The following is a 27,530-nucleotide window of genomic DNA, read 5'->3' as shown; positions in this document are numbered from 1 at the left end:
GTATGTGGGCGTCAGTGTGTGTGTATGTAATAGTTTGCATCGAATGTAAGCAGCGCATCTTTACCACACGCCGGAAGCAAAAAATTTGCATGTGTGAGAGCGTGGAGGTGCCACTCACAGGCCCTCAGAGCTCATGTAACACACAGCAGAAGAGGGTGACTGGCTGCAGGGAGACGAGCCTCCTGGAATACTCATCAGGCTGCTAATCCTGGGCCAGAACCATGATTTTAATGGGATTGCTGAAGGTATCTTGGAACAAAGAGGCAACTTCCTGCAGCCTGGTGACAGCATATGAGCATTAAGTATGTGCAAAGGAATCAGTATTTTATCGACATCTCCGGTCTTGGCTGTGTTTTTTTTAATTTTATTTTATTATTCCTTTTAAAAGTAGAATAAGTACAGTATGCAGCCCACAGACTGATCCAGCCTGCGACAGTGCCGCCTCAGCAGGTGGTGAGTATGTGGGTGGTGTGGGTGCTTAATATTCATCCAGGATGACACCCACTCCAAGCCAAGACGGACTATAGATCATGACTCCCCTCCTCCTGCGAGTCAGACCTGCTTCCTCGCACAGGAAACAACGCGAGGAAGAGAAAAGAGAAAAGAGTGAACTCTGGGTCGCTCGCTCCTCGCGCTTCCCTCTGTGTCCTTATTCTTTGAGTTCATCTGGCCATAAATACCTCATTTCTGTTCTCTGGTAATATTAGTTTAATGTTGCATTTTGCAAAGTAAAGTAGAACATTGTGCAGTCATTGTATTAAGGCTTTAAATTGCAGGCTGTGCTTTCTTTCTTATGTTTTTAAGGATTAAAATAGACCGATGGAGCACAGACTGCATGCAGTGGACAAAAGCTAGAACGGCTGCCAAGATTGAGCAGGATCACACTGATGGCTACTGTTAACAGTTTGTATGCTTTTGGATTGTGATCATCTATCTAAATAAATGTTTCCAGGGTGAGATGGGATTGTTGTAAAAACTCGAGGCTATTAGATAAAATATGTGGTGCAAATAATGATATAACCACAAACAGTACATCCAGCACTTGTTTGTGTTTTATGGAGCATTTTACAGCACATTCATGCTCCACATGCTCCATTTAGTCAGAATTTAAAAGGTAAAGCATTACAACTGGATATTAAACACAGGTATGTGAGATTTTTACAATAATTTTTTATATTCGCTTTAACCTTTTTAACTTTTACAGTTCTCTGTCGGAGCATGAAAACACTGGGAGCTCTTCTAGCAATCAATTTAACATTTTTCCATCTGAACATCTGCTTCACTGTGTGTGTGTGTGTGTGTGTGTGTGTGTGTGTGTGTGTGTGTGTGTGTGTGTGTGTGTGTGTGTGTGTGTGTGTGTGTGTGTGTGTGTGTGTGTGTGTGTGTGTGTGTGTGTGTGTGACTGGAGGCACTTCCTTCCTTCATTTGGCTTTCCGTCCAGTGTTAGTGAGCAGCCAATGTGTTGCCATGTGGTTAAAGATCCTGCTCAGGCCATCCCTCTCCAGCTGGTCTGAGACCGAGCTGTCTGCGTCTTATGTCAGATTATGAGGCCGGTGATTCAGGGCTGACTGGTTTCACACTCTGAAGCTCACAGTTCATCTGTGTTGTGCATGAGGTGGCAGCAACTCTCAGGCACAAGCTGTGTCTCGCAGACACGGTCGGTCCAGATCCTCCACTTCTAAATGTCACTCGTGTCATTTGATTCACAAGACGGAGGGTGTCACAGTGAAAGGGAAATGAAGCCAATGGACAGAATGCTTTGATGAAGAGTCCGGGAGAAGTTTAATAGTTCATTAATAACGGTGCTGCACATGTTTGTGTGTGTGTGTAAAACAGAAATTAAAGTAAGTTCTCAGTTTTTCTCCTTTTCTGACAGTTTTTTAATTACATGCAGCTCTGTGGTGCATGTGCCTTTATTGCAGCTCTGTTTTAAAAAGGGCACTTGCTCCATTGTATTAGTCGAGGACAAATGATATTGCAATTATGTGCTATTATGAATCAGTCATGCCATAATGTGCCAAATTGCTCTGACCAGTGTAGAGGTTTGAGACAATACCCAGAGAGACAGAGAGACAGCGAGAGAGGCCCCTTCATCATCATCATCACCATCAGCTCCTTAGTCAAATTCCAGTGACTCAGTTAGTTTCCTTGACAGTGCGTCTCTTTTCTTTTTCTTCGATAAAAATGTATCCAAGGGGTCGAATGGGGTTGTCCTGTTATAGTTTTTTTTTTAATTTAAAAAAAAATCTGCATCTTTTTTTTAGGTTTTACTCTGTTTGTGATGCTTCATTTGATGAGACAACCTTAAAGGGACAACGAGGAGTTTTGGAAAAGCGAAGCAAGACGGCGCAAGACAGACTCATGTTTTCATTCATCAATAATATGATATGATATCATAATATGAATATGTAGTTCCGACCATAAACGGTGATTCGGCTGCGTTATTCCCATGACTCGCCACGAAACCGAAAGTAAGGAAACGCTGGTCGGCTCGCCCAGCATTTCCACCACCACTAATAATAACAAAATAACGATAGAGACAAAACGATATATTTATCGAAAAAGGGCCCATTAACAAGTGTGGGTAGCGTAGATTCATCCACATTAACGTGAGACTTTTTTATAACCAAATAGAAACCCCTCGTTGTCCCTTTAAATCACTCAAATTAAGTTGTGATTAGGGAAAATCACTCAATACACAATGAGAGAATCCAGCTTGTAAACAGAAGGTTTCCAGTTTGATACATGGGCCAGCAGGGAGTGGAGGAGCAGTACTTTCCTGTGTCTCATTAGTGCCTTTGAGCAGTGAGCACACACAGTGGTATCTGTTGTATGTATTTTGCAGATCGGAGGTATATGCACTGGTGTGATTATGCATATTGGTCTTATGCAGCAGTTATGATCGGTTGCAGTCAGAACTGGATGTGCATTGTGCAAGAGCAGATCTCACATCAGCTCTCCAGTCATCAGCAGGTGAACCTTATCCTCAGTTTTCATCACTCTCTGCACTAGTGTGTCCTCTACACAGTGACTTACACAGCAGCTCATCAGTGAACAGGTAGATATAGATAAGAGATGAAGGTGAGAGACTGACACTGATAAAACAGAGGACACATTTCATTATTGCTCTATGAAGATGACTGGATTTACCAAATCAGAAGCTGAAGGGAGTATCTGTGTTTTTATATCCATCTGTTCTGTCTCATTCTGAGTGATACCTCAGAAAGGCCTTGAGTAATTGATGAAGGGAATTTAAACGTGTCTATTGGGACAAAATAATAAAGTGATTTTTTTTTTTTTAATTGAAAGGTTAAATATCGATGTCATCAGGTTTTGCAAAAACACTTTTCTGGCCACAAATTCAACCCCATAACTCAGGCAGAGACGGAAACAGTGTGACCTCAGTTCACTGCTAGTCAGATGTTGAAGTGCTGACGCTGACCTCGAGGCTGTGGTGACTGTTCAGATCCTCGGTGCTGATGAGTTCAAGATGTGAACGAAGCATTCAGGTTGTACAATGTGTAGCCTCTTCTGTATCATCTGTATTTGAAGCATTGTCTGCTGTCATGGCTAAAACCTGCTTTTTGTTTTTGTCCATGCTACACAAACACAGGTGACATACAGCAGAAAGTACAGCAGACTGTAACTAAGTTAAATCAATTTTATTTAAATATCACTATTTCACAAATAAATAAATAAAAAAAACAACTATGCAATTATATGAGTCTGAATTAACTCAGATATGAACTGAAACTTGACATTATGTAATTCATTCTAGTTTTGCATGGCCTTGTAGGATTGTTGTTGCAATGGAATAAATGCACCTTTTCTCCATTCTGCAGAACTCGCTCCGTGGTTTCATGGAGAATCACACGAGCAAAATCAAGTTATGCTCAAGTGTCACAGATGTCACAGAGTCTCTCCTCAGTCTTCAGCCTCAGATAACTTGCTTTACCACTACATTTTCTTGCTTCATTTATTCCCAAATTTTTTTAACTAATTAAGAGAACAGAAATGAGACTGTGGGGCTGTTGGATATTTGTCACTGAAAAGCCCAGTTTGGTTATTTACTAATGAAAAGCAACTAAAATAGAGAGTAAAATAAAAATTTTAAATAATTCCCAAATCATACAGTATAACTGGTTGACATGACATCCATGACATCGTCATTATGTTTTCAAGGTCCCTATGAATAGCACCAGAATCTAAACTGAAATTCCACACAGTCAGAGCTCCCAAAGTGAAAAAACTACATATTTAGACTGTAGATAATGTAACAGCTTGAAAAGAACGTGAAAGTGAGGAAAAGGTTTTTCAAAAGTTAAGACACGGTTACCCTGAGGGGTCGGGGCGCAAAAGACAAGTTCAACCAAGAAAGACGTCGCCATAGAAGCCGCCTCCTTCCACCTTCTTGCCTCCATCCTTTTCCACCAGATCAGGGAAGTGAGCCCCCACGCAGGCATTAACAGCGTCCCTCACCTCCGCTGGCAGCGACCTCAGCTTCTGCGCGTGCTCGTTCACGGCCTCTTGATTGAGCTGCAGACACATGAGGCCAAATGTCAGTTAGAGGTTAAAAGCTTTTATAAAGCTTTAAAGCTTTTTTTGTCCACCAGATGCTTATCAAAGTCTTTAGAGAATGGATTTCTGTATTGACAGGAGTAAACATAAAGATCAGTGGCTCAGATTGATTTTAAATTTCAGAATATTTAATAACATACATTCAAAATTTTGGCAAATAGCCCATTGCCATAATCCCTATAGTTTTAGGAGTAGGTTCGTTACTTTTAATTGTTGGATGCAAGCTATTTTTACAACGGTGGAGCAGAGGATTTAATGAGTTTGATGAGGGAAACCAAGAAATCCCATTAGCCTCCCTATAGTTCTGAGCAGCTCGCGGCTCTGCTCCACAGTTGTAAAAATAGCTTGCATCGACAATTAAAGGTAACGAACACTCCTAAAACTATAGGGATTATGGCAATGGACCAATTTGCCAAAATGTTGAACTGAATGGCTCGATGCTGAATGCATATTGCACTGATTAGACCTCCTGTTTGCAGCAAATAATGATCCTCATTTGTTTCTTTGTCTTTTAAAGCAGAAGTAAGCGATCCGGTCATTTTGGCTAACTTCTTGTCAGAGGATGGAGTTAGCAGTCCCCGCCCTCGTCCCTACGCCACCACATTTACGCGCATCCCTTGGCTGCACACACAGAGAGGACCGCCCCTTTATGCCGTTCTCTCTCCTCATTGGATAAAGGTTGTAGGATACAAGGAAAGTTTTCTCCTCGGCTTACAGCGGAGCAGAGTGACTGACAGACCCGTGTTTCAGACCAAACACTCTATGTAAGTGATTGCTGTGAAGATATAACTATTTAAGACTTATATTAACACAAACATTCCACTTACTTCTGCTTTAAGCCTCACTTGGATTCCTCCCAATATCAAAAACCGAATTTGTAAGTAATACTATGGTGAGACATAAAAACACAGCCTCCATCTGGCGTTCACGCGTCAACCATTTAACACCTCTTGTCTCAATACCAACTGCCAGGGTTTCACTAATTCAAAGCAAAGCATTGTCATTAGAAAGTGCTCTGACATCATTTACAGCGGCAGGAGCTCGGTATGTACGTTCTCCACTGCATGAAGTGGATGTGTCACACTGCAGCGCCGTGCACAATCACTGGCCAAGAATGTATGTGAGACATGGAGATTTGTTGTTGTTGTCATAGTTTGCATTGTGGATGTTTGTTTGTGTGTTTGTATGTAGCTTTTAATCACACTGTGGTGACAAAACCCTGTTTACACAGTCACATTATGGGAAAACACAGAGCATTTGGGAGGCGAGTCTTAATCATTTGGATAAATTGGGACAGATTATGAATTGCAATGAGATGAAACTATTTCATTTTAGGACCGAGACTTTTGGATAATGTTAGGTTATGGGTTGGTTCTGGGTCATACTGTCTAGTGGTTGTGGTCGAGGGTGGGATAAGCTTCCAGGGAAATAATGTTAAAAGGACATTTCCACTGCAGGGTTAGAGCGATGACAGGAACCTTTTAAGGAAGACTGAGGGAAGATTCAATAGTTTTAACTGCCAAAAACGTTCCCTTCATGGAAACACAAGGAGCTTCAACCCTGGGAAACTGAAGTTTTTGGTGGAAAAGGCATCTTAGATCTTCTTTTTGGCAAGTAAAACCAAAGACTGTAAAATAACTCCATAAGTTTCCTGCTCACGAGGAAGCATTGAAGGAACCATCAGAGTTTGCAGTGCTGAAAATTGCCAACTGGCAAATCTGTCACTGATAATTTCTCTAAGAATTTGAAATATTGACTTTCAGTTCCTTTTTGCACACACAATAAATTGAGTCCCTGAGTTTCATGGTTGTTGTTTGAAATAAAATGGAAGTGAGAAGAGCGTGCACCTGATTAGTCAAGGTCTTGATTTCCTCCAGCGTAGCAGCCTGTTTCTTCATCAGAGCCTGTTGCTGCGGGCTGTGATCCGAGGACTGTACAGCAAAACACAATACAGCATGTCACCAACTGGAAAAAACAGCATCGATCTGCGGTTTGAGCCTGTGTGCATATGGTATCAAGAGGGGGATGAAGTCTGTTTGCATGTTAACACTTGAACCGCTCATGTTTCTCCCCCCGTGTGTGTGTCTGGTGAGGAGTGCACCCACGGGAGGCAACCTGAGCCAGAGAATCAATACAGTTAAGTCACAACAGGTTGGATTTGTCCAGTTCGGTTACGCAGCCTCTCTATTCACACAATCCATTCAGCGCCGAGGCCGTGCTGATTAAGCAAGAGATTGTTTTTTTTATAAATAGTTGTGTTAATGAATTGCTGAATGTTGATTAAGCAGATCAAAGTGAGCTGCAACGCAACCCCAGTGTATCGGGGGATCAGAGAGAGGGTTCTGTCATCAAAACGAGGAGCACGGTGAAATAGCCGTGGTCTTTAACCCAGATACAACGGGTCTGAATCTTGATGAGCCAACAGGGGAACAAGAGGAGAGCTCAGTGAGTCATCCACTACGCATGGATTAGCCCGCTCCCTGTAAACAGCTTCTGAGTAAAGGACAAGTCCGGCCTATGGTCAGGGCCCGCTGCAAAAAGGTTGCATGTGATTGTGTAAGTGGGTGGTTTGTGGGTGACTGCGGGTGTGCATGCTCACATGTGTGTAGGTGTTCTTACAGTTTAACAATGTAGGTGGTGTGTATGTGTATGTGTAGGTGTGTGTGTGTGTCCGTTAACAGCACGTGGGTCTATTATATGGATGGTGTGTGCAGCTGTATGAAAGGAGAGTATTGTCACATGCCTAAGGTGGGTTTTTTTTTCCACGTTTTTTTCCTCAGATCTTTAGAGACTCGCTGCCTCTCCGTAACCATAGTAACGCTCTTAAACACAATAGGTGTTGAGCAGACAAGGAGATGTTAGGTGTGAGCTCTGACAGTACTGCTGTCTTATAGGTTCACATGAGCGTGGTAAAGGCATCGCTTTCTCGCTGCGAGCCAAACGAGGAGAGCGATACTACTCTCTCAGTTGGACGTTAAACACGTTGCTGCAGCGAAGCAAAGCCAGTTACCTTAGCTGAGGACATTTTGGGAAATATGCTGACAGTAGCTTGGTATTCACTGAACAGACATGGTAGTGGGAGTGATCTCAGATCTAACTCTTGGCAAGTCTGCAAGAAATGTATTGTTGCCAAGAGTTGGATTTGGTTTTGAAGGCTGCTCGCACTATCTGGTGTGTTCAGTAAATATGAAGCTACTGTCAGCTGCCTGAATGTTTGTATCATTCATATGAAATCAAAGTAGAAAAAAGTATCATGGGTGGTTACGTGTCCCTGTAGTGTCTTCCTTGAATTGTCACTCAATGTCACATCCCACCTTTAAAAAGAACTTTGTGTTTGTATGGGTTTAATTGTACTATACTCGACAGAGCTGGGCTAGCTCTACCCCCCTGTTTCCAGTCTTTGTTCCAAGCTATGCTAACCTGCTGCAGCTTCCTGCTACTTTACTTATTGTGATTTTTATAATGACCACAATATACATTTGAATTTTGAATTTATTTATTTAGGATAGCCCCTAAATAACGATAACAATAACGAGATGACTCATGACCCCATTTTGACATCACAAATTTCTGACTGCACGTGATCACGGCCGTCAATCAAGATGCGCCAGCTCAGATATTTTTATATGCTGCATTTTATTTGAACTCAATTTATATTCGAAAAAGTGCAGGTATCGAATATAGTTGTTTAAGATTGTGTGTGGTGTTTAATCATAATTTTAAAAAGAATAATGATAAATTAAAAAAATATATATATCTGAAATGTTTTTTTTATCAATTAGGCCTACTAGACATTTCAGGCGACCCCATTTGAATTTCCAGGCGACCCCACGTGGGGTCCCGACCCCAAGGTTGAAAAACACTGTATTAGAGCAACACATGCACAGGCATAGTACCACGGTTACAGAGAAGATGTACGAAGTGCAATCCCATATTTCATGTAATAAAAAAATAAATAAAAGGTGCAAAAAGTGCAGCAGTGCAGATGCCATGTTGGCGGTGTGAAGCTGAATGTAGGATATAGGAGGAAGGGGGCATGGGACAGATGTGTTAATGTTGTATGTTGCAACAATGCAAAGTCCAGTCCAGGACTTTGTTTGTGCAGTTACGGTAATGATGGTGTTTTATTCATCCTGCTCCTTTCCATGCATAGAATATGTAAATTATAATCTGTTAACCATTGAAAATGTCCATGCATGGAACAAATAAAAATGAAATGAAATGATGGGTTGCGTGGGTGATGATGGGTGGGGGTGGGGGCAGGGGCAGAGAGTGGGCTGGCTGATTGAGATGTCTTAAAGTTGTATGTTGCAGCAATGCAAAGTCCAGTTCAGTTATTGTTAAGTCAGCTGTTAAGACATGTGAGTGGTATTGATCTCCTGATAGAACTACAACACATACCTGCACAAAATGAGTTTTGAAAAAGACTTGTATACTTACCGCACCATCAGACTGACTGGTCTCATCCAACATCTCTGTGCTGGCAGCCTTTTTAAGCCTAAGAGAAGATAATTAATGCTTTTCAACGTGGTGTTAAGAAATGTATCAAATCAACCTTGGCTCAATGTGCAGAGTCATGAGGCGGAGAAGTAAAAGGCTTAACTCCACCTCATCATTTGTCTCTTTTCATATTGGACAACAAGCCGTAATGCAGCGAGAGGAAAGGCAAAGAATGGAAACACATCCACTAACTGAAGGCAAGGTCATGCTGAGAACTCACTTTGCTTTCTTTGAGAGTGTTTTCTTCATTTTATCTTTGGCTTCGCTGCAATATGAGACAGAGACAAAGAGTAAGGACGCAGGCAAAAAAAAAAAAGGACTTGATTTGAAATGTAAAAATGAAAAGTTGCTCTATAAACAACCGTCCTCCTTTAAACAGGAGCTGTGAGGGCTGTGTGTGTCTGATGTGACCTTTTCTTTACAGTGAAAACAGGCTTAAATGCAATATCATGGTGTCTGTGTGGACAGGTAGACGGCTGCTCTGCTCCCCTGCTGCTGTTTAAACACCTGTTGGATAATGGTTGTCCTAAGATAACCATCCGCCAGCTGGGGACTTGGGATAACACACACACACACACATAGGGCACCATAAGCCAGTCAAGGACGATGGAGGACCCGGGCACTGAGGTGAATCATTCACAATCTTAAGTATTCTCTTTGCAAAATGTCAAATTTCTCCCCTCACATGACTTTCTCACACACACACTCTCACACACTGAACGTGTCACTAAGATCTGAAGGCACAGATTGCACAGACACAGCAAAGCCCTCTCAGCGTGTGCAGCATGTCCCAAATGTGTTGTGCGTGTGATCACACCTCTCTATGGTCTTCATTTCGCTGGTGTGTCTGTCTGTGGCCATCTCCATCAGTTTGGCCAGTCTCTGTCACAACAGGAGAAGGAAGTGGCACATTCACAGTCGAGATAAAGACAGAAAACGTGGCTTGTGTGTTTCTAAATAACAGTGTCTGTAATTGATCAAAGTCTCTCTACTTTAAACAAAAGTTCAGGCCTCGGGAGCATCTAACTGTCACAGCACTTCTACAGTGCAGTCCACGCTGTGTCTATACGGAGGTAGCAACCTTTGAAAAATCACCTGATTGACCCCTCAGTCTCATGCAGATTCAGAGCTTATGCTAAGAGCACCCCCGAGCACCCGGCTCTGATGCATAATCAATAGAGCGTCGAGAGCGCTGGCTGCTTGCCTCTAATCCCTGACAAGCAGCAGCACACAGAGGTAACATCAGGTGCTCCATGAGAGACGTGAATGCACCTTGAACAATGGAAATGAATCCTATTTTAGGGCTGAATCATTAAGATATTATAACGGCAGCCAGGGGCAGAGCACACAGAGAAGAACTGTGTTAGGACGAGGAGTATGTGGAGCAGGTCTTGACTTTTTGATTAAAAAAAGATTGAAAATGTGCTAGAGAAGTTTTTTTTGTCTTACTCTGTTAAAGGCAGACATGCACAAAGATCCTTTTTCTCAATCACAAGTGAAATCTCTACATTCAAAGTTTCATCTACAGAATTCAATGTGAGACTGTTATATTATCATTATTGCATTATTATCTGTGATTTACTGGTTGATAAGATGAACGCTTATGTTGTATTTCATGGGAGTTGAACTGATTATAACTACTTCATATATTACAGGGTTTCTTTTATCTATTTTTTCTTTTCATATTTTCAAATCATGATATATTTTACTTGCAAATCAAATTACAAATTAATTAAAAACAACAGCCGTCAAATAATTCAGTGGGGTAAAAAGTCAGCCTGTAACAAATCTGTACAGATGAGGACAGGAGACAATGGGGGAAAAAAGACCTAGAATGTGAATTTAAATCATCAACAAGTGATTATTATTTTTTTGGCCATTTGTGGACAACAGAACAAGAACAAATGAGTTGTTTTGTGGTGTTAAATGTAAAAAAGTTACATTTTCTCTCTCCTTTTAGCTCAATTTTCTTCTCCACCAACTCATCAGAATAGTCTGTTGCCACTGGTGCTTTCAAACATCTTGTAGAATTGAGATGAACAGCAAAGTTTGTGATTATTCTCTCTGGGTTTGTGTATGTGACTGCGTCCACATCACAACTGTCAATATTGATATCAGATGAGCTTTACATCCTGTGTTTGTATTAAATATCCACAGGTGCTTTCAACTAAAATTGTCTTTTTGAGTGTTTTTTCTAAATAAATGCGTGTTTTACGAACCTCTGTAGCAAACTGCTCTTTCTTCTTCTTCAGTTGATCGTTGTGCTCCGTCCACAGAGCCTGCAGCTCACCCTGCATTTTCTCCTTCTGCTCCTTCACCTGCTCCGTCTTCGCGCTGGAGTCTGAGCTTCCTCCCTCTCCTCTGAAGGACAAAAAAAAAAAAAATCAAGACAGAATAGGACATACTGTATTGAAGGAAAATACAAGTATTGACTGACAGCCAGCGTAGGTAGTTACTGGAAACCCTACAGCGCCATGTGGCCTTGAATAGTACGTTTTATGCTGAAGGCTAATATCCATATTCATTTAGTTGTTCTCTTCATCCTCTAATATTCTGCTTCAGATAGAAAAACACATTAGCTGAGGAATATTCTCCGTCCTTCTAAATATAATCTCATTAATAACACTGGCCAAAACAACAACAACTTCATTAGTGAGTCAATATTAATATGCTGTAGAATTGACTGCTGCTTTAAAGGAAACAGAATGACTCAACATAAACAATTGGACAGATGGGCCCCTCTACTCTGAATTGATAACATGACACCGCTGCTCACTCACACCATCCAAACATCTTTTGTCATGCATTTTTGTTTCACAGTGCATATTTCTAAAAAAAAACAAAAAAGCATAATAAAGCACAAAATGACAACACATCAGAATAAGAAAAAGAAACCCTCACTCTTTTTTCTTCACAGAGGTTTTCTTCACCATGGCCTTGAAGGAGTCGGAGTATTTTTGAATCAGGTCCTCTCCTTTTTTCTGACACTTCTTTTCGGCTTCTTTCATCTCTTTCTCCTGACGCTTGACGACCTTCAGATAGTTCTTGTGCTGTGTCAGTTCTTCAGTAGTCACAGTCGAAGGCTCTGCAGCATAAACACACAGGGGTTTGTTGTGAGAGTCTGGCTTGTGTTGGCAGTGGTTGTGCATCATAATAAATCTATTCAAGCCTTTTAAATTGCTCTGAGTTTTCTCTCTGGGGATCCTTTTTCCTAAAGTGTACTGACAGTAGAGAGACAGTGATAAGGGGAACATGAAGCACTTCACTGTTACAGTAGCTATACCTTCACTTGATGCAGGAGATTCGGGTGATGAACCTGCCGGAGTCGGACAGACCGCAGCCACGGCAGCAGGTTCTGCTGGAGCCTCTTCTGTGGCTGCTTTATCATCTGAAGCAGGTTCAGGATCAGTCGCCGGTTCATCTTTGGTTTCAGGAGCAGCCTCTGGCTCTGGGGAGGCTTCTTTTTCCTCAGTGGAAGGAGAGGCTTCAGGAGCGGGGTCAGATGTTCCTGCATCTGGTGCTGGAGCTTCAGCAGCAGCAGTGTCAGGGGTTTGTGGAGGCTCTGCTGCTGCTTCTGCTTCTGGTGCTTCTTCTTTGGTTGGTTCTGGTGTGTCTTCCTTGGCTGCTTCTGCTGTTTCTTCTTTGGTTACTTCTGGGGGCTCTTCTTTGGTTGGTTCTGGTGTTTCTTCTTTGGCTGGTTCTGGTGCAGGCTCAGCTGATTGTTCAGGAGCATCAGCAGAGGGAGCTGGTTCACTCGCAGCCTTCTCTGAGGGAAGCAGAAAAATTCAGCGATCAAAGCTTCAGCTTCTAACACCTATTACAAGAGTCAAGTTAAACTTGACCTCTGAATTGTACCCCCTCACACATACATGCTTTATTACCTGCGACCGGGGCTTTGTCCGTAGGGGTTGGGGCGGCAAGAGGCAGCTCATACGGAGAAACGTAGTCAGCTGACGACTGCGTGGGAACAAAAAGTACAGGAACATCACAATCTAACAGGCCTGGTCATCTTCCAAGAAGTTAATTAGTGCTGTTAAGGTTTTATAGGAGAACTGGGGACATTACTGATACGTCAATTGTGGCTGAGGTAGGTTTGCTGTAGCAGCTTTTCATTACCTCCTTCGGAGTCTTTGTGGTCTTCTCTGTGCCCTTTGTTGGGTTAAATAAGGCGTCGGTGAAATCTGAGGGAGAGTTAAAAACATCCGCATAGTGAGTCAGTATAATTTGTCACTGAATATTTACCAAATTGACAAAAACCTATATGCTCCCACACATTAGTATCTAAATCCAACCAGACTTTTGTCACTCTAACAGCATGAATTCAATTACAGCAGAGTTTTTTTTCCCCCCTGTTCTTTTCTTTCGCCAAAACACAAAGTGAAAAGCCAAGCACCTGCAAATGCAGCAGGGATGTAGTCCTTGACCTCGATGTAGACAAAGAGAGCAGGCAGAGTGAGCGGCATGTTGCTCTCACTGCGCAGGCAGATGTGGTGGAAGCCTGCAGGGCATAAAACCAACCCAGTGTGAATGAAAAACATGATCCAGTGGCTGGCTGAAAGAAGTTAGCAAACACTCGGAGGCCTTGGATGACTCAGTGAAGTTTTAAATTATGTAGATTAGATGAAAAATTATGTAAAGTGTTTTTTTTGGGGAGGGTTTTTTCTTGTTTTTTTTCACTGACCTGATTGGATAGCATCAAGTGGGATGATCCTGTGTCCCAAGAATTTCCCGTTCTCCTCATGGACTACGATTCTGAGAGAGGCCATCTCTGGGAGCAGGATCTATCCAACAACAAATATATTAAGACCGACAGTGGCACAGCGGGTTATAATGGCCGAGCTCTCACAAACACATTCTCCCTCATATGTTTCCATGCTTAGTGCACCTTCTCAAAAACAAAAGGCTCCTCATTCCACACTGGGTTGATGGCGTTGGGTGTGCTGGACCACTTGGTGCGATATTTCTTCTTGGGGTCTCCCGGCAGCCCGATCACCTCCACCTCCACCCCGGTTTTCACACTCTTCTCAGACAGAAACTGGCCCGAGTAGATCTAGAGAGATAAACAAGATTCGATGACATACATGTGCAACCTGATTGAGTACGGTCGTGTCCTGTTGTGTGCATGGATCCATGCTCAGGACACAGCGGCGGATAAAAATAGAGCTCAGGTTTTCACTCATGCAGAGTCTGCTGAATACTAGGAACTATGTATCAGTCGCAGCAGGAAGCTTGTATCATCATGGATTCTGGGTTCAAAGAGAAAATCAAGTGAACATGGCTGCACACACACACACACACACACACACACACACACACACACACACACACACACACATACACAGACATCCCAAGGCTATTGAGGTCGATTTTACTGCTCAGTTTCACTGGGTCTTGTTTCTTTTTAAATGTATCCACTCAAATGTTCCACCATACTTAAAACAGTTCCTGGCCCAATATACATCTCCATATTCTCTTAGACATATGGCTAATCCATTTTTCACAGTTCCTAAAATCCATAAAGGATCAGGTCATTCAAGTACAAAGCTCCATCTGATTGGAACATTCTACCCTCCGTTTTAAAGTCCATCACCTCTTTTTTTTTTTACCTTTAACACAATTTAACAAATTTATTTTCCCACTTAAGAACGAGCTGTTCATGTTTCTGATATCATTTTGAATTTTATTCATTCTATTTATTATTTGCCTCAAAACTGCAGTGGCATTCTGTTGCTCCGGATGTTGCATTGTGATGTTGTCCCCTCAGTAGGTCAGTCATCTCACACTTAAAGCACTTTATTATAGACACGCTCCCAAACTGCTGCTGATGTATGAATGCCATGTTTTTTTTTGTTTAAATCATTGTGTTTTTTTTTTTTACTTGATACGATTTTAACTTGTTTTAATTATTTATTATTTTTAGTACAGCACTGCTAGAAGCTGGTGAGAAACGGTATTTTAGTTTCAGCCTATGTATGAACATACATTTGTAAGAAATGACAATAATGTCTTGAGTCTTGTATTGTTATGGGGACATGCGTACTGTACTGTATGTGAGCACTCACACATGTAGGTATGCATGTATGTATTTGTAATCTATTCTCTTGAGAGAATAGATAGGGTGGGTGGGACATGGGGGCTGTGGAAGTGGGAGAGCAGTGTGTTTTGTATCTGTTGTGTATCATTGTAATGTATGTCTTTGTGTTATTTTTGTATGTGGGACCCCCTCCAAAACTAGACATCTCAAGGGGCTATCCTCAATAAATTGAAATTGAAATTTAGAGGAGCAAAAGCAGCTACCAGCTGTTGACATATTGCACTGTTGGTTTATCACTCCCCCCACAATGCAATGCAATAAAGGGTGCAGCTTTAATGAGTAAACAATTTAAACTGCAGCTTTAAAGACTTAATTTTCACTTTGAATTATTAATATTGCACAGATGCAGACGGGCCTGTGTAAAACACAGTGTAGGGGCGGTTAAAGTCAGAGGAGCGTATTGATGACAAGGTGGTGAACCTGCCTTTATGGTCAGTGTGCTTGCCACAACTGTGTCAATCCTGTCACAGAAGGGGTCAAACTTCTTGTCGCTGCGGCGCAGGACATCGTGCTTGAGCAGGTATCCCGTTCTGCCGTTGTACTCGAACAGAGCCATGTTCAGCTGCATGGGGAAATCTGAAAATAGACACAAAGCAGACGGTTCATGCCCCATCTCTCCGGTACAAGGAGGAGCAGTGAGAGCAGCGATATTTGGGGATGCGAGGCACAGCAGAGGCCCCCAGTGAGGTGCAACACTGACCCACTGTGGCGAGAAACAGAAGTTCAGGTTTTGTAGAGAAGCAACACATTTTAAATACATCAGGATAAAAAGGTGATTAAACTAGAGCTGTAAAGAGTTAAATAGTTTCATGTATTATAACCCGGTTATGACATTTTAAATGGTTATCAGAGCACTGAGTGTCCATTTCTACCCATAGTCTGGTAGTTGAGCGCCACCAGCTGGCAGCCCACGTTCCAGAAAGGCTGTGGGCTGTAATTGGATGAATCCATTCTTGTTCCTTTGGGGTAAATCCTGCTCATCTGCCTCTTATTGTATCTGAGAGATGGTTAAAGATGCACAACATTACACTTCTGTATTTGTGTGTGAGTCGGTAAATGCTTATATTCTTATGGCAGCATAAAGACACATGTTGATGTTGTTATATGACGACAGGTTTCTTTTTTGTTCTTTTTTTTTTTGGAGCATAACAATCTGCAGTGCTCTTAAAGGATACTCGACAAATTCAACAGCAGACTTGGAGATCATTGCCTCCCCTCTGGTCTCCACAAAGGAGGAGATGACATAACTCTTGTTTTTCTCTGTGAAGGGAAACAGAATCAAGGATTGATATAACTTTGATTTTCTTTTAAGCCATGTATTGCAAAAATGTATTTTGTCTGGTCCGGGGGTTTTATCTATGAGGCGGGGACATACTTCTGGCATTGTCAAAAGAGATGAATTTGTTGGGCTGGATGTAGTTGACCAGGGATGACATTGCCTCGTACGCTGTCACTTCTTGTCCAGCTGTGCCCTGTGGGGGATTGACAGGAAGTCAACTGACGTTTGAACTGTTTAAGCCGGACACGCATGATGACATATCTCATGCTCCACCTCATCTGATGTCTTCATTTTCTCCTCGTCCTGCTCCTCTGTGTCTTCCTGCTCCTCGTTCTCCTCCACAGCTGCTTCGCCCTCTGGTTAAACGTATAAACAAAAAGCCAGTAACAACTTAAAAAATAAACACACAGGCCTATTTTAGGAGTCTAATCTGATTTGGCTCGGTGTCTTTCCTGTGTGCACCTTGGTTTTCCTGGGTGCTGCTGGGCGCTGGGTTTGCAGGATCAGCAGGAGTGCTGTTTGCAGCCTGGGTGGGGGCAGCTGTGGTCGTGGTCGTGGTTGTGGGCTGCTCGGGGGTGGCTGCTACTGCTGCTGTGGTGGTTTTCTTATTCTGGGCTGGTTTTTCATGGCTGCCCTTCTTGTTCTTGATGAGGATCTTGCCCATGAGCTCAGACGGGCTGGGGATCTGCTGGCCCGGCTTCAGCTGGATTTCACACACAAAGGAAGGCACAATGGAATATAATTACTATTGCTATTTTGGTTTTTCACAGCGAGATCTGTGAACAGTCATGTGTGTGTGTGTGTGTGTGTGTGGCAGTGCACAACACACATATAGGCTAGCAAAGCGCAGGCGAACACATGTTTCTGTTGTAAAAAAACAACCAGATTTCAATCAGTTCATGGGGTATGGGAGCCTGTGGGGGTCATGTCTAGCAGAGATAAGCAGGGGGGACAAACATGAAAGTTGAAGCTTGTCATTCCTTCATGCTAACGCGGTTACTCTGCGGACCTCAGCTGAGTCACACAGCGTAACACGATGATAATGCTTTATCTGATTGTTCTGTTTAACAGATCCCCACACACAAACTTTATCTAACTCTATTATTTTGACAGCGGGGCCGTGTTGTAGCAGTGCACTCACAGGGTATTTGTCCAGCGTCTCTGTTTGCAGGGCATCACCAAATATGGTTTTGCAGTAGTTGGCCATCTTCTCCTGCTGTTTCACCCTGTAACAAAGCAGTAGGCTACACTGTTAATGCCAGGAGGACAGGTTCAATTACATCCTTGATTTTTTTACGTCAATATTCCATTTGGGGATAATGGCATAAAGATCATTATTACCTTATTACATTGTGTTAATAGCATTACATGGCATGAGTTCATGGAAAAGCTCTTACGAGTCAACGTGGTTCTCGAAGGAGAGGATAACAGGGTACTGTGAGGTCTTGAAGGCGCTCTCAGCTATGGCCTCGATCACATCCTGTCACACATTACAAACTGTTTTTTATGCTTTGAACGAGACTTTTTAATTAAGATTTAACAGCACAAATCATGAACAATCAGATAAGTCAGCAGGAAGCAGCAGAAAAAAAGACGGGAACAAACAGTGTGCCTAACAGACTGAACCGTTCTGGCTTATTCTTCTAAGAGATGAAGAGACGTCTTGACAAACTGCAGAACTATTTCCTCTATGCAGACGCCCTGAAGTCGGCTCCAAACCAATCCCATCCAGAGGCTGACAGTAAACTGAAGTGAGGTGTTGCGTCCGGGCCCCTGGGACTGTGGCGCTGCGGCTGCCCTTAAATGGAAGTGTTAAGTGCAAGAGGATGACGGGGGTGTTTGCCTGCCCAGTGTGCGTGTGTGTGTGTGTGTTTGCGTGTTGCTGTCCTTTTAAGCCTTCACATTCTATTGCTCTTTCATGTGCACATGGACACGAATAAAAGCTAATCAGAGGATTTATAGGCTCATCATGTACCCATGATGCATCGCAGCACTCTGAGTGTATACAAGACAGTGTCATATTGAAACAATGCAAACTGTGCTCACGGAGAGTAAAAGGTCAGCCACTTACAGCACTATGGAAGGCAAAACATGTCTAAACAAGAGAATAGAGATAAGAGGAGGGAGTGGGAAGAACTTCAACTGGGAATTGTTACAAAATTAATTTTCCGGGTTGAGGTTTTTCCACTGCTATACATGGGTGTTTGAGTTTGAGCTCTCCCAGACATACACAATAACTCAGATACTCAATACTGAATACTCAATAATCAGAGCACACGATTCTAAGCACGTACTTTAATCAAATAGATAATAAAGTGTAATTAAACTAACCTAACATATAAAATAATGGTAACACTTTATAAAAAGTACACACCATTAAGCATTAGTTAAGCATTAATAAATACTGAATTCTTCATTAGTATGTCGTTTATAAATACATTTAGTGCTTATCAATGATGAGTAAAACATTTTTAACTGTGTAAAAACTGTGTATAAACTGTGTATAAACTACATATTGATGAGTATTCATGTGTTATAAATGATGAATTCAGTATTTAATGCTTAACTAATGCTTAATAGTGTGCACTTGTAAAGTGTTACCAAAATAAAACTGAGCCTAAATAAAAATCTGTGTCACTGATAATGGAACAGGTCATAGATTAATTAATAGTGCAAACAGAACACTAGCAATTTCCTATTAGGAGATTCATTTAATAGTTGAAATATTAAATTATGAATGTTGTAGGCCTATTTCATGTACAGCTAATCACTGGTGTAAATTGATTATCTAGTGTTGTCTAGAAAGGGACTACATTGCACATTATAAAACTGGCTTTGTAACTGTGCAATGAGGGGAAGTGAAAATAAACCTATTTTCAAGTGTCACTGAAAAAGAGAAAGAAAACTATAAAAAGCTGCTCTTGGACTTTCGGCATGCAATTTTGGGATGGTCCCTAATGAAACCTGATCATATCAGAACACTGTCTGCTCATATCATCATATAGAAATATTAGGTTGTGTATGAGGGTGGAGAAAAAGACCTTGAAGAGGATCTCGGTGGTCATGGTGAAGCCGTGGGTGATGATGGGCTCTTCATCTGGAGGTTTGCCCTTCCAGCAGTCCAGCTCCAGACACCTGCAGCCGGACAGCAGACACTGACGGTACATCTCCGGAGAGGACACGCCGGAGAACTGACCGGCTGCAGGATGACAGACAGGAAGTCTCAGAAAAAAACTCCCAGCATGCCCCCTGAATGATCCTTACAATTTCATGCCAACGCACACATACTGTAGACTGTGCAGAATCTCATACTGTAGGAATGAGGTACATGGATTTATAATGTGCATGTGACCTGTCAGGTATGTGTTGTGGGAGGACTTGATGAAGTAGTGGGGTATGGGATGGATCATCTCCTGACTCTGTGCCAGTCTGTCCTGCACCACAACCGAGGTCTCCGGCCCCATCAGGTAGAAGAGCAGCCCCTCTGGAGAGATCAGGCCTGGAAGATGAAGCAGACATAAAGTTAAACAAAGATTATGAGGCTGTGTGAATTGTCAGCCATGTATTAAATCTCACTTCTGTTGGAATTATTGGAGCAGGGTTCATATTTGTCAATCAGAGCTTTGATCTGATCCTGGCGCAGACGTGGGAAAAGCTCCTCGTTGAGCCGAGAGTCCCTCTGCTTCTCGTTGAGGAACTTGGTGAAATTCTCCTTTGTCATGGTGGGTTTGTTGGAGCTGGAGGGAACAGTGAGACGTGACAGTCACATCAGCGCTTGCACATAATGTTGCTCATGCCCCTCGCAGCCCCGCTGCCTCCCACCTGAGCCTGTGCCAGGTAGTTAATGCGTGAGCTGGCGGCTTCAACTGGCCCGAAACACGAGGCCAGAATAATGTCATTTACACCAGGCATCTGTGGCTTTGTGCTGCCGAATTACAATATGTAAAGAAGCTCGTTTATGGCTTCATAACAATCGGAGAGAAAATTACCTCATCCTTTTAAACGAGGTGTATAGGGATGCCAGATGAGAGAGTTTACAACTACATAATGATGTCACAGGAAGGTAAATGCAAGATAAAAGTAATGATTTTATGTAAATCATATAAACTAGGTGCAGAATTGGAGATATGACAGGAAGTAAAATGATAAATTGAGGCTTATTCAGGCGTATCAGGAGAAAATCAGTGGAGTAAAACAGGTGGACTTACTAAGAAGTGAAGATCTCGTAGATCTCTGGCCGCGGGCAGAGATTTGTCAGAAAGGTCCTGAAGGCAGTCTCAGTGAACACATCAGGCTTCATGGTGTCATGCTGAAAATCCACAAAAATCCCAAATATCTGCTCTTATATTGCAATAACCATTCAGCAGTGGGGGTGTGAAATTATAATAGTGAGATATTTACATGGGTATTACAAAAGCTTAGCTCCTCACCTTTCCTTTAGGTAGGTGTGCTGCTGCTAAGGCACTTTCCACCCTCTTCTTATCCGCAGGGAACATCTTGTAAATACTGAGAAAACACACAGTGAGAGATTGAGTGGGTAATATGGAAATCCACTGTACAAACTAACCACTGCATGTCATCCCACACCTTCAGAAGGCTGCACTGTAACCTACTTTTTCACCAGGATCTTGCCGTCCTTGTTGGTGTGGAGAGAAATGCGGACGTACCTAAGATGGAAAACGCGGAGGATCACTGCTGCCATGAGATCATTCAACACTAGGTTGTAGCTACATCTTGTTGTACACATCCAGTGGTGTGGTATACAAGCTCAAATGACACACCATACAACGATGACTTACATTTTCTCCAGGAAGACCTGTCTGCATGAATTGTTTCTTGCAGCGTTGTAGGTGATCGCCAGGATGTCACTCGCCCAGTTCTGTTGAGCATTTCATTCAAAAAACAAAGAGCAGTTACACTCAGTGTCAACATGAATTGTGCTTGATCTGTCATTATCCCTGAAAGGGTTATAAAGGCTTTCAAAATCGACACAAACTTACCACTAGAGGGCATTAACATAATAGTACCACAGGAAATGAGAGCAGTGCATGTGGCGTTTGAACCAAACACAATTGGAGGTTTCATTACAGTTGATTAAATCTGGGTATTGGAGTCATAAAGTCTAATAAAGGCTAAAAGGGATAGAGAGGAGGCCTTAATGGGGCAGGCTCATTGTGGGATGGCTAATGACCGGTGGCTGTGTGAGAACAATCAGAGGGGATCAGTGACAGACGGGAGGGATTGTAAACAGCTAGAGGAAGGACAGGAGTGCCAATAACACACAGTCGGTGTATACAGTGGTTCATTACCTGTGTCACTTTCTCCTTCGCGGCGAAGAAGTTGTGGTAGGTCAGATTCACCGTGTCCATGCCCGAGACGATGGTCAGGGTTTTAGCCAGGTGGTTGCTGTCTGGAAAGTCCAGGTTGAACACGTTGCGAACTTTGGGGTGCTGTTCAGAGCAAAGGATGTGATGAATAATGATGCAAAAAATACAAAAGTGTCTATACGTGTTCATTGTGTGCTTGCTTCAAAATCACATCTGACACACTTGTTCTCTACACTGATTGGACACCTGGGAGCTTGTCCAACACAGGCAAATGCGCTGACCAAGACATGCAAACATATGCACATCCACACGGACTAATAAACACAAGCACGCACGCACACCAAAACACACACACACACACAGAAACTTTCATCTAGAAAACAAAGAGAAGCAAGAACAGGCCGTGCAGTGCTCTAGGCATTCCTCTCCTGTATATTATATTCTATAATCAATCACTTCTATCTGCTATACTTCCAAGAGTGCAGAGTTGACGTCAGCACTGGAACTGTTTTCCCAAAACTCTTTGGGGGCCCGAGAGGAGGACGTGCCTCCAACAACTGCACCCTAACTGGGGTGAGGCGCTGCTCTGTGTTCTCCCTAAGGGGAGCAGACTTCACATTTCCCCACAGTGAGGGATGGTGATGATGGGATACATACTGAAACTCTCTATGGAGGCTGGGAGGGGGCAGCTCTCAGCTATTGACTTAATGACTCAGTGTGTGTGGTGTGGTGTGGTGTATGTTTATGTTTGTCTATGTGAGCATCTGTTTTTTTTTTTTGCAGTGGGGGAGGGGATCAGTCTGAGCGCATGTGGCCATTGCCTTTTTTTTTTGCAATGCAAACATGCCTCTCAAACTAATGGGCAAACTTAAGGCTTGACACAGTATTTGCATGCCTGTAGAGATTCTTACACAGCGAGCAAACCAGCCTGACTCGATTAATAAATCAGAGTGCAGGTTAATAAAGTAAATATCAATGCAGTATACTCACTTTGGGAAGTTTTGCATATTTTCCTACCCGGGTATCTCTGATGGTAGCAACATCCAGGAACGTTGTTTCCTAGAAACAAGAAGCAGAGAATCATCTCGACATGTAGGCGCCTGTCCAAATATGGATTTGAGATACAAGTCATCCTCTGGCAAAGTGCAAAAACTATGGGGTTCACTTTGTTTGTGTGAAGACTGGCACATCGAGTAGGAAACTGTGGCGATGCTTTTTCCATTTAAAACGAACATGAGCACTTAGTAATAGTCGACGACGACAGCGTGCCAGCAGTGACTGTGGCAGACATTTACTGTCGGCTTCACTGGTTCTGTGATGTGCTAAAAAAACCAGAGGGTGCCTCAATGAGAGAGAGAGAGAAATGGAGCAGCAAAGAGGAATAGTTCTCTCTCCGTCGAGTGCATCACAGTTCAGCTGCAGCAGGATGGTGAGCCCACATCAGCACCAATCAATAATCTCCTCAAGCTGCTGGGATCAGAAGGTGCAATGCAGCTTTTAGTTATATCCCACAGCTTTTAACACATCCTAATCACCAACACATTACACACACTGTGTCTGTTCCTCGCTGAAACATGACTACTCCTAATTAATGACTGTTTTGATCCGTCAGATGCATTCAAGCCATTTAATTTTCGACAACCTGCTGAATGAGAGTCCACGCTGCCTGACAGTGACATATTGTGTGAGAGCTTTTTTTTTTTTTTACAGACTTTTAATATTGATTACCTTGCTTTGGTTGATCCAGTAGACGTAAAAACCCTTCGGATCCATCTTCATGGTGACAGGACCAGTCTTTGTGGAGTCCTAATAATATATATTAATAGTTGGAATAAAATAAAACCGGCATAAAGTGGATTATAGATTTGATCTGGATACATGCTGATATTTCATTATGTCAAACATTTCATAATAGTTGTTCAAAAGGTGTAATCTGGATAAAAAAATATCTGGATTTTGAAATCCCTTTTTTTGCTATCCAGGATCACGTAATCTGTCTTAATTTTGTCCCAGTTGTTCAAAGCAAAGTTGGACTGGATCACTCTGATCCAGATCCAAACTCTTCAAGATTACCAAATCTGGATAATGAGTGCTCTAGATGGGACTGTGCATCACAATGAAGGCTAACAGCAGCATGGGGTCACTCAAAGTGTTTGAAAACGGAGTGTATGTATTGTTTTCTGTGCTCTTTGTTGTTTCTTCAATGTCTTTTAAACAGCCAGACCTCATCTGGTTCGGCTGTTAAAATAAATCAATCAATAAAAAAAGCAAATATATACAGTACATTAGTGAAATTGTGAATACTGTGAATAATGTGTTGCAAATTCAAACTTCAAATTTCAAACTTCAAACTTCAAATTGCATTCATTCAGTTGGGGAAAGGTTTTTCAGTTGTAGAATATTCAAAAGTTAACTTTATTTACTAATCACTGTTATGGTTTAAAAAATTGGTGCAAAAATATGAATCAATAATATACTATATTATAAATATTGTTTATTTGACCAGTTTGAATTTTATTTAAATCACATTTTGTTCCTGAAATCCCCCCTGAATCCACCCGACTACTAATAATCCTGTTTTTTTGGATCAAAGTTATCCCGATCCTTCTAAAAAGTTTTGAACAACACAAACTGAGGTTGATCCAGATTAAAACCAGGATTGCATTACGTGACCTAATCCGATGTTAGAATCCATTTTTGGTTTTGAACAACCCATTTTCAAGATTTGATCCAATCCATAAACAAAAATCCGATCAGATTACCTTTGAACAACTGGGCCCTAGCTCTGATTTACTTGAGATATCCACTCACCTCTGACCACTTGGTAAATCTGTCTCCTTTGACCAGGTAGTCTTTGACCTGTGGAGGATCCAGAAAATATCTTTTCTTATTCATTTTGTCCTTTTAGTCTTCTGGCCTTTGTTGTAGTTTAAAGCTGTGGCTGCAATATATCCAGCGTGTGGACGTCCACCACGGCCATAACCGCCTACTATCTCTCAGACTCTGACTGAACACAGGATGCACCATGAGAAATATGCATTGCAAATTAAGCTGAGAAAAAAAAAAACTAAAGGTAGTAGTGCTGCTGCCTGTAGAGCCAGAGCTGTGGATTAAAAAAACAATACGAGGAAAGAAAAACAATATGTAATGGTAGAAAAACAAAACATCACTCAAAATCATCCATTTCCTGTTTGTGCGGTGCAAAAAAACATTTAAACGGCATTTGAATCTAAAAGTTTTTTTTACGTGTGTCTATCCAATCAGGTTTAATTTGCTTTTCACCTTGAAAGCCTTTTTTTAGTTTGGATAAATTGATCCTTTATTGGGTGAATTTACTCATGACTTAGTTACTTAGTTACGAGTGCTTATTTATTTTAGTTGATTGTTTCCTTGTTCACTGTGTAAATACATGGCTATGTACAACTCCACATACAGTACAGTATACTGTTGTTGACATTATGTGCAAACCACCTAGAATTTATTCAGTCATTAACTTATTAGTTTATCAAATGATGCCACAGACATCTGTCCGTGGTCATGATGGAGACTCCTTTATTACTCGGGACAGGACTCCAGCTGCTCTTTCAACAAAAGACTCTTGGTCATTTGGATATCATTCAAATAAACCTTTGGAACAGGCAATATCTAATGCAAACGCTCAGCCAGTCAGGGACCACAGGGGTGACGTCCGGTGAACCACCAGAGGCTCAGTTCATTTAAGATGCTTATTTACATGAAAAAGGACTGAAACGTATTACACCACCATATAGGTGAAAGACCTGCCATACACGTGTTGTTTGTCCCCTCTATCACATGTATACTATCACCTAAGGACTCTGGAATACTTAACAGCTACAAATAATGTACTGAGAGGAATCAAGCTGATGTCGACCAGTATGAGGAGACATCTATTATGCTTTTGTGTATTATTTTGATTTTGATTTGATCTGATCTTTACACAGAAGGAAGAAAGAGTAAGTGAAGCCTTTGGAGTGTCTGGTCTGATTTTCATCTTAGTTAAAATTAAACTCAATCTTCTTTAACTAATAATAAACTAATGATTACATTGTTCTTGGCCATAATGAAAACATTCAAGTATTCACAGAAGAAGCTGGAGAATGTATGCAGACTCTTCAGCTTATGGCATGTGAGAGTCATTTGTTCTCAAGTTGTTTCTGAGTTAAATCATCGAAATGAAAAGAAAGATAGTAGAGGTCTCAAGCTACTTTGACTAAAAATCTCTGCGGAGGTGAACCACACCTCCCAAGCAGATTTCCGATCTAGAGCTGTTGTTTTGAATAAAGCTGAAGGTGTTACAAAGTCAAACACTCACCAGTCCAGTCACACAGCTGGAGGAGGGCAGCTTGAGGATTTGGGGTTCATGAAGGCATCATACAGGTGAATGTCAGGGGGAATGATGATCCACCTACAGAAAAACCATGAACTTATCATTTGATTCACATGTGTAAAATTTTGCACATGGGAATCATATTATTATTATTTTTTTTTTTTACATGGGAAACCATTTTCCACATGTAGTAACATGTTTTACACATGCTCTGCTGTATGGTACACATGTGAACATGTTACACCATGTCACCATGTGGAAAATTGGTTCACATGGGAATTCACATGTGATTCCCATAAAATTGGGCCAAAACCACATGTTTCCCATGTGCAAAATTTTACACATGTGAATCACATGTGAAGTTCATGTGTTTTTTTCTGTACTAGCCCAGAGTTAGGCCTTTATCCCATAGAAACCCATGAAGTCTAAGTATAAATCTGACCTGAAGCAGCTCTACGAAGTAGGACAGTCCTGTTCACAATCCCTCCTCCCTCCCTCCCCAGTTATTATTAGTATAGTAGTTATTATTCCCACTTATTCCAGCAGCTCTGGGAATATATAGGGTAATGGCTGTGTTTAGTCATGACAGGAAAGATTTAACTGTGTGTGATATTAGCTAGGGGACACTGTATCTGTCTGGCCTGTTGGTAGCTGTTATGTTGGAGGTCATGGAGATTTAACCACTTCTGACACGTCACTGGTCAAATGTCACTGCCCCCAACCCCTTCCCTCCTCCTCTTCCTCCTCCTCCTCCTCCACCTGCTTCACCTCTGCAGCCTCCCGAAGTACATGCGCAATGGGGGAAATCCCGGGCGCTGTCCATTGTGCTGAAATGAGGCTGTGTGAAGTGGACAACCCAACAGGTGGGAGATCAGCGAATCAACCCCCTCTGGTCTGTACGCTGTTGGCTGTGGTAACTGGGTTGGACAAACAAGGTATAATTCATAACAACCGACTGAATCCATGAATTGTCGCTTTACTGGCTCGTTGCACTCATCCAGCTCACATGGTCTCCACTGTGGTGCGCACACACTGTAAGGTAAACACTTCCCCGCGTCACTTGGACAAGTGCTCTCCATGTGCGGCACAAGCATCCTGATGTGTGTGTGTGTACGTGTGTGTGTGTGTGTTTTGTCTGTGTGTGTGTGTGTGAGAGAGAGTGTGTGTGAGGATTGTTTCTTCTCGGGCTGCTGCACAGCTGCTGCTTCTTTAAGAGCCACCGCCCGCCCCCTCTCCTGTATTTTTAGCTGAGCCAGCCACTTCATTTGCTGGATAAGACAGACAGCTGTGGACCGTATGATCTCACTTTAATCGTTTTTAACAAATGACACCAAATCGTACACTGCGGATTCGCCGTGGGCCCCGTGTACCGCCGAGACGTTCCTCCGGAGATGTCGTAGCCTA

At 42.2% G+C, this 27,530-nt stretch overlaps 1 protein-coding gene across 1 annotated transcript; it reads right to left on the bottom strand.

The window, feature by feature from the left end:
* Window positions 1-4,365: 4,365 nt before the first annotated feature.
* Window positions 4,366-24,673, bottom strand: plcb2 (phospholipase C, beta 2; the record flags this gene model as incomplete). The annotated part of the gene is made up of 31 exons (XM_083997623.1): window positions 4,366-4,536; window positions 6,426-6,509; window positions 9,019-9,076; window positions 9,896-9,960; window positions 11,298-11,439; window positions 11,980-12,163; window positions 12,362-12,844; window positions 12,960-13,035; window positions 13,195-13,259; window positions 13,472-13,576; window positions 13,760-13,859; window positions 13,964-14,128; window positions 15,597-15,748; window positions 16,045-16,169; window positions 16,348-16,432; window positions 16,548-16,644; window positions 16,725-16,807; window positions 16,914-17,154; window positions 17,593-17,677; window positions 17,849-17,931; window positions 19,493-19,650; window positions 19,804-19,950; window positions 20,028-20,188; window positions 20,660-20,760; window positions 20,882-20,957; window positions 21,065-21,118; window positions 21,251-21,330; window positions 21,761-21,901; window positions 22,769-22,837; window positions 23,507-23,584; window positions 24,590-24,673. 31 exons carry the CDS (start codon window positions 24,671-24,673, stop codon window positions 4,366-4,368), a joined length of 3,798 nt encoding a protein of 1,265 aa, XP_083853749.1.
* Window positions 24,674-27,530: the final 2,857 nt, after the last annotated feature.

Source organism: Trachurus trachurus (assembly GCF_905171665.1).
Source record: "Trachurus trachurus genome assembly, chromosome: 22".
Classification (NCBI taxonomy): Eukaryota; Metazoa; Chordata; class Actinopteri; order Carangiformes; family Carangidae; genus Trachurus; species Trachurus trachurus.
The sequence above is the reverse complement of the archived record's forward strand: the minus strand, read 5'-3'. Positions and strand labels throughout refer to the sequence as shown.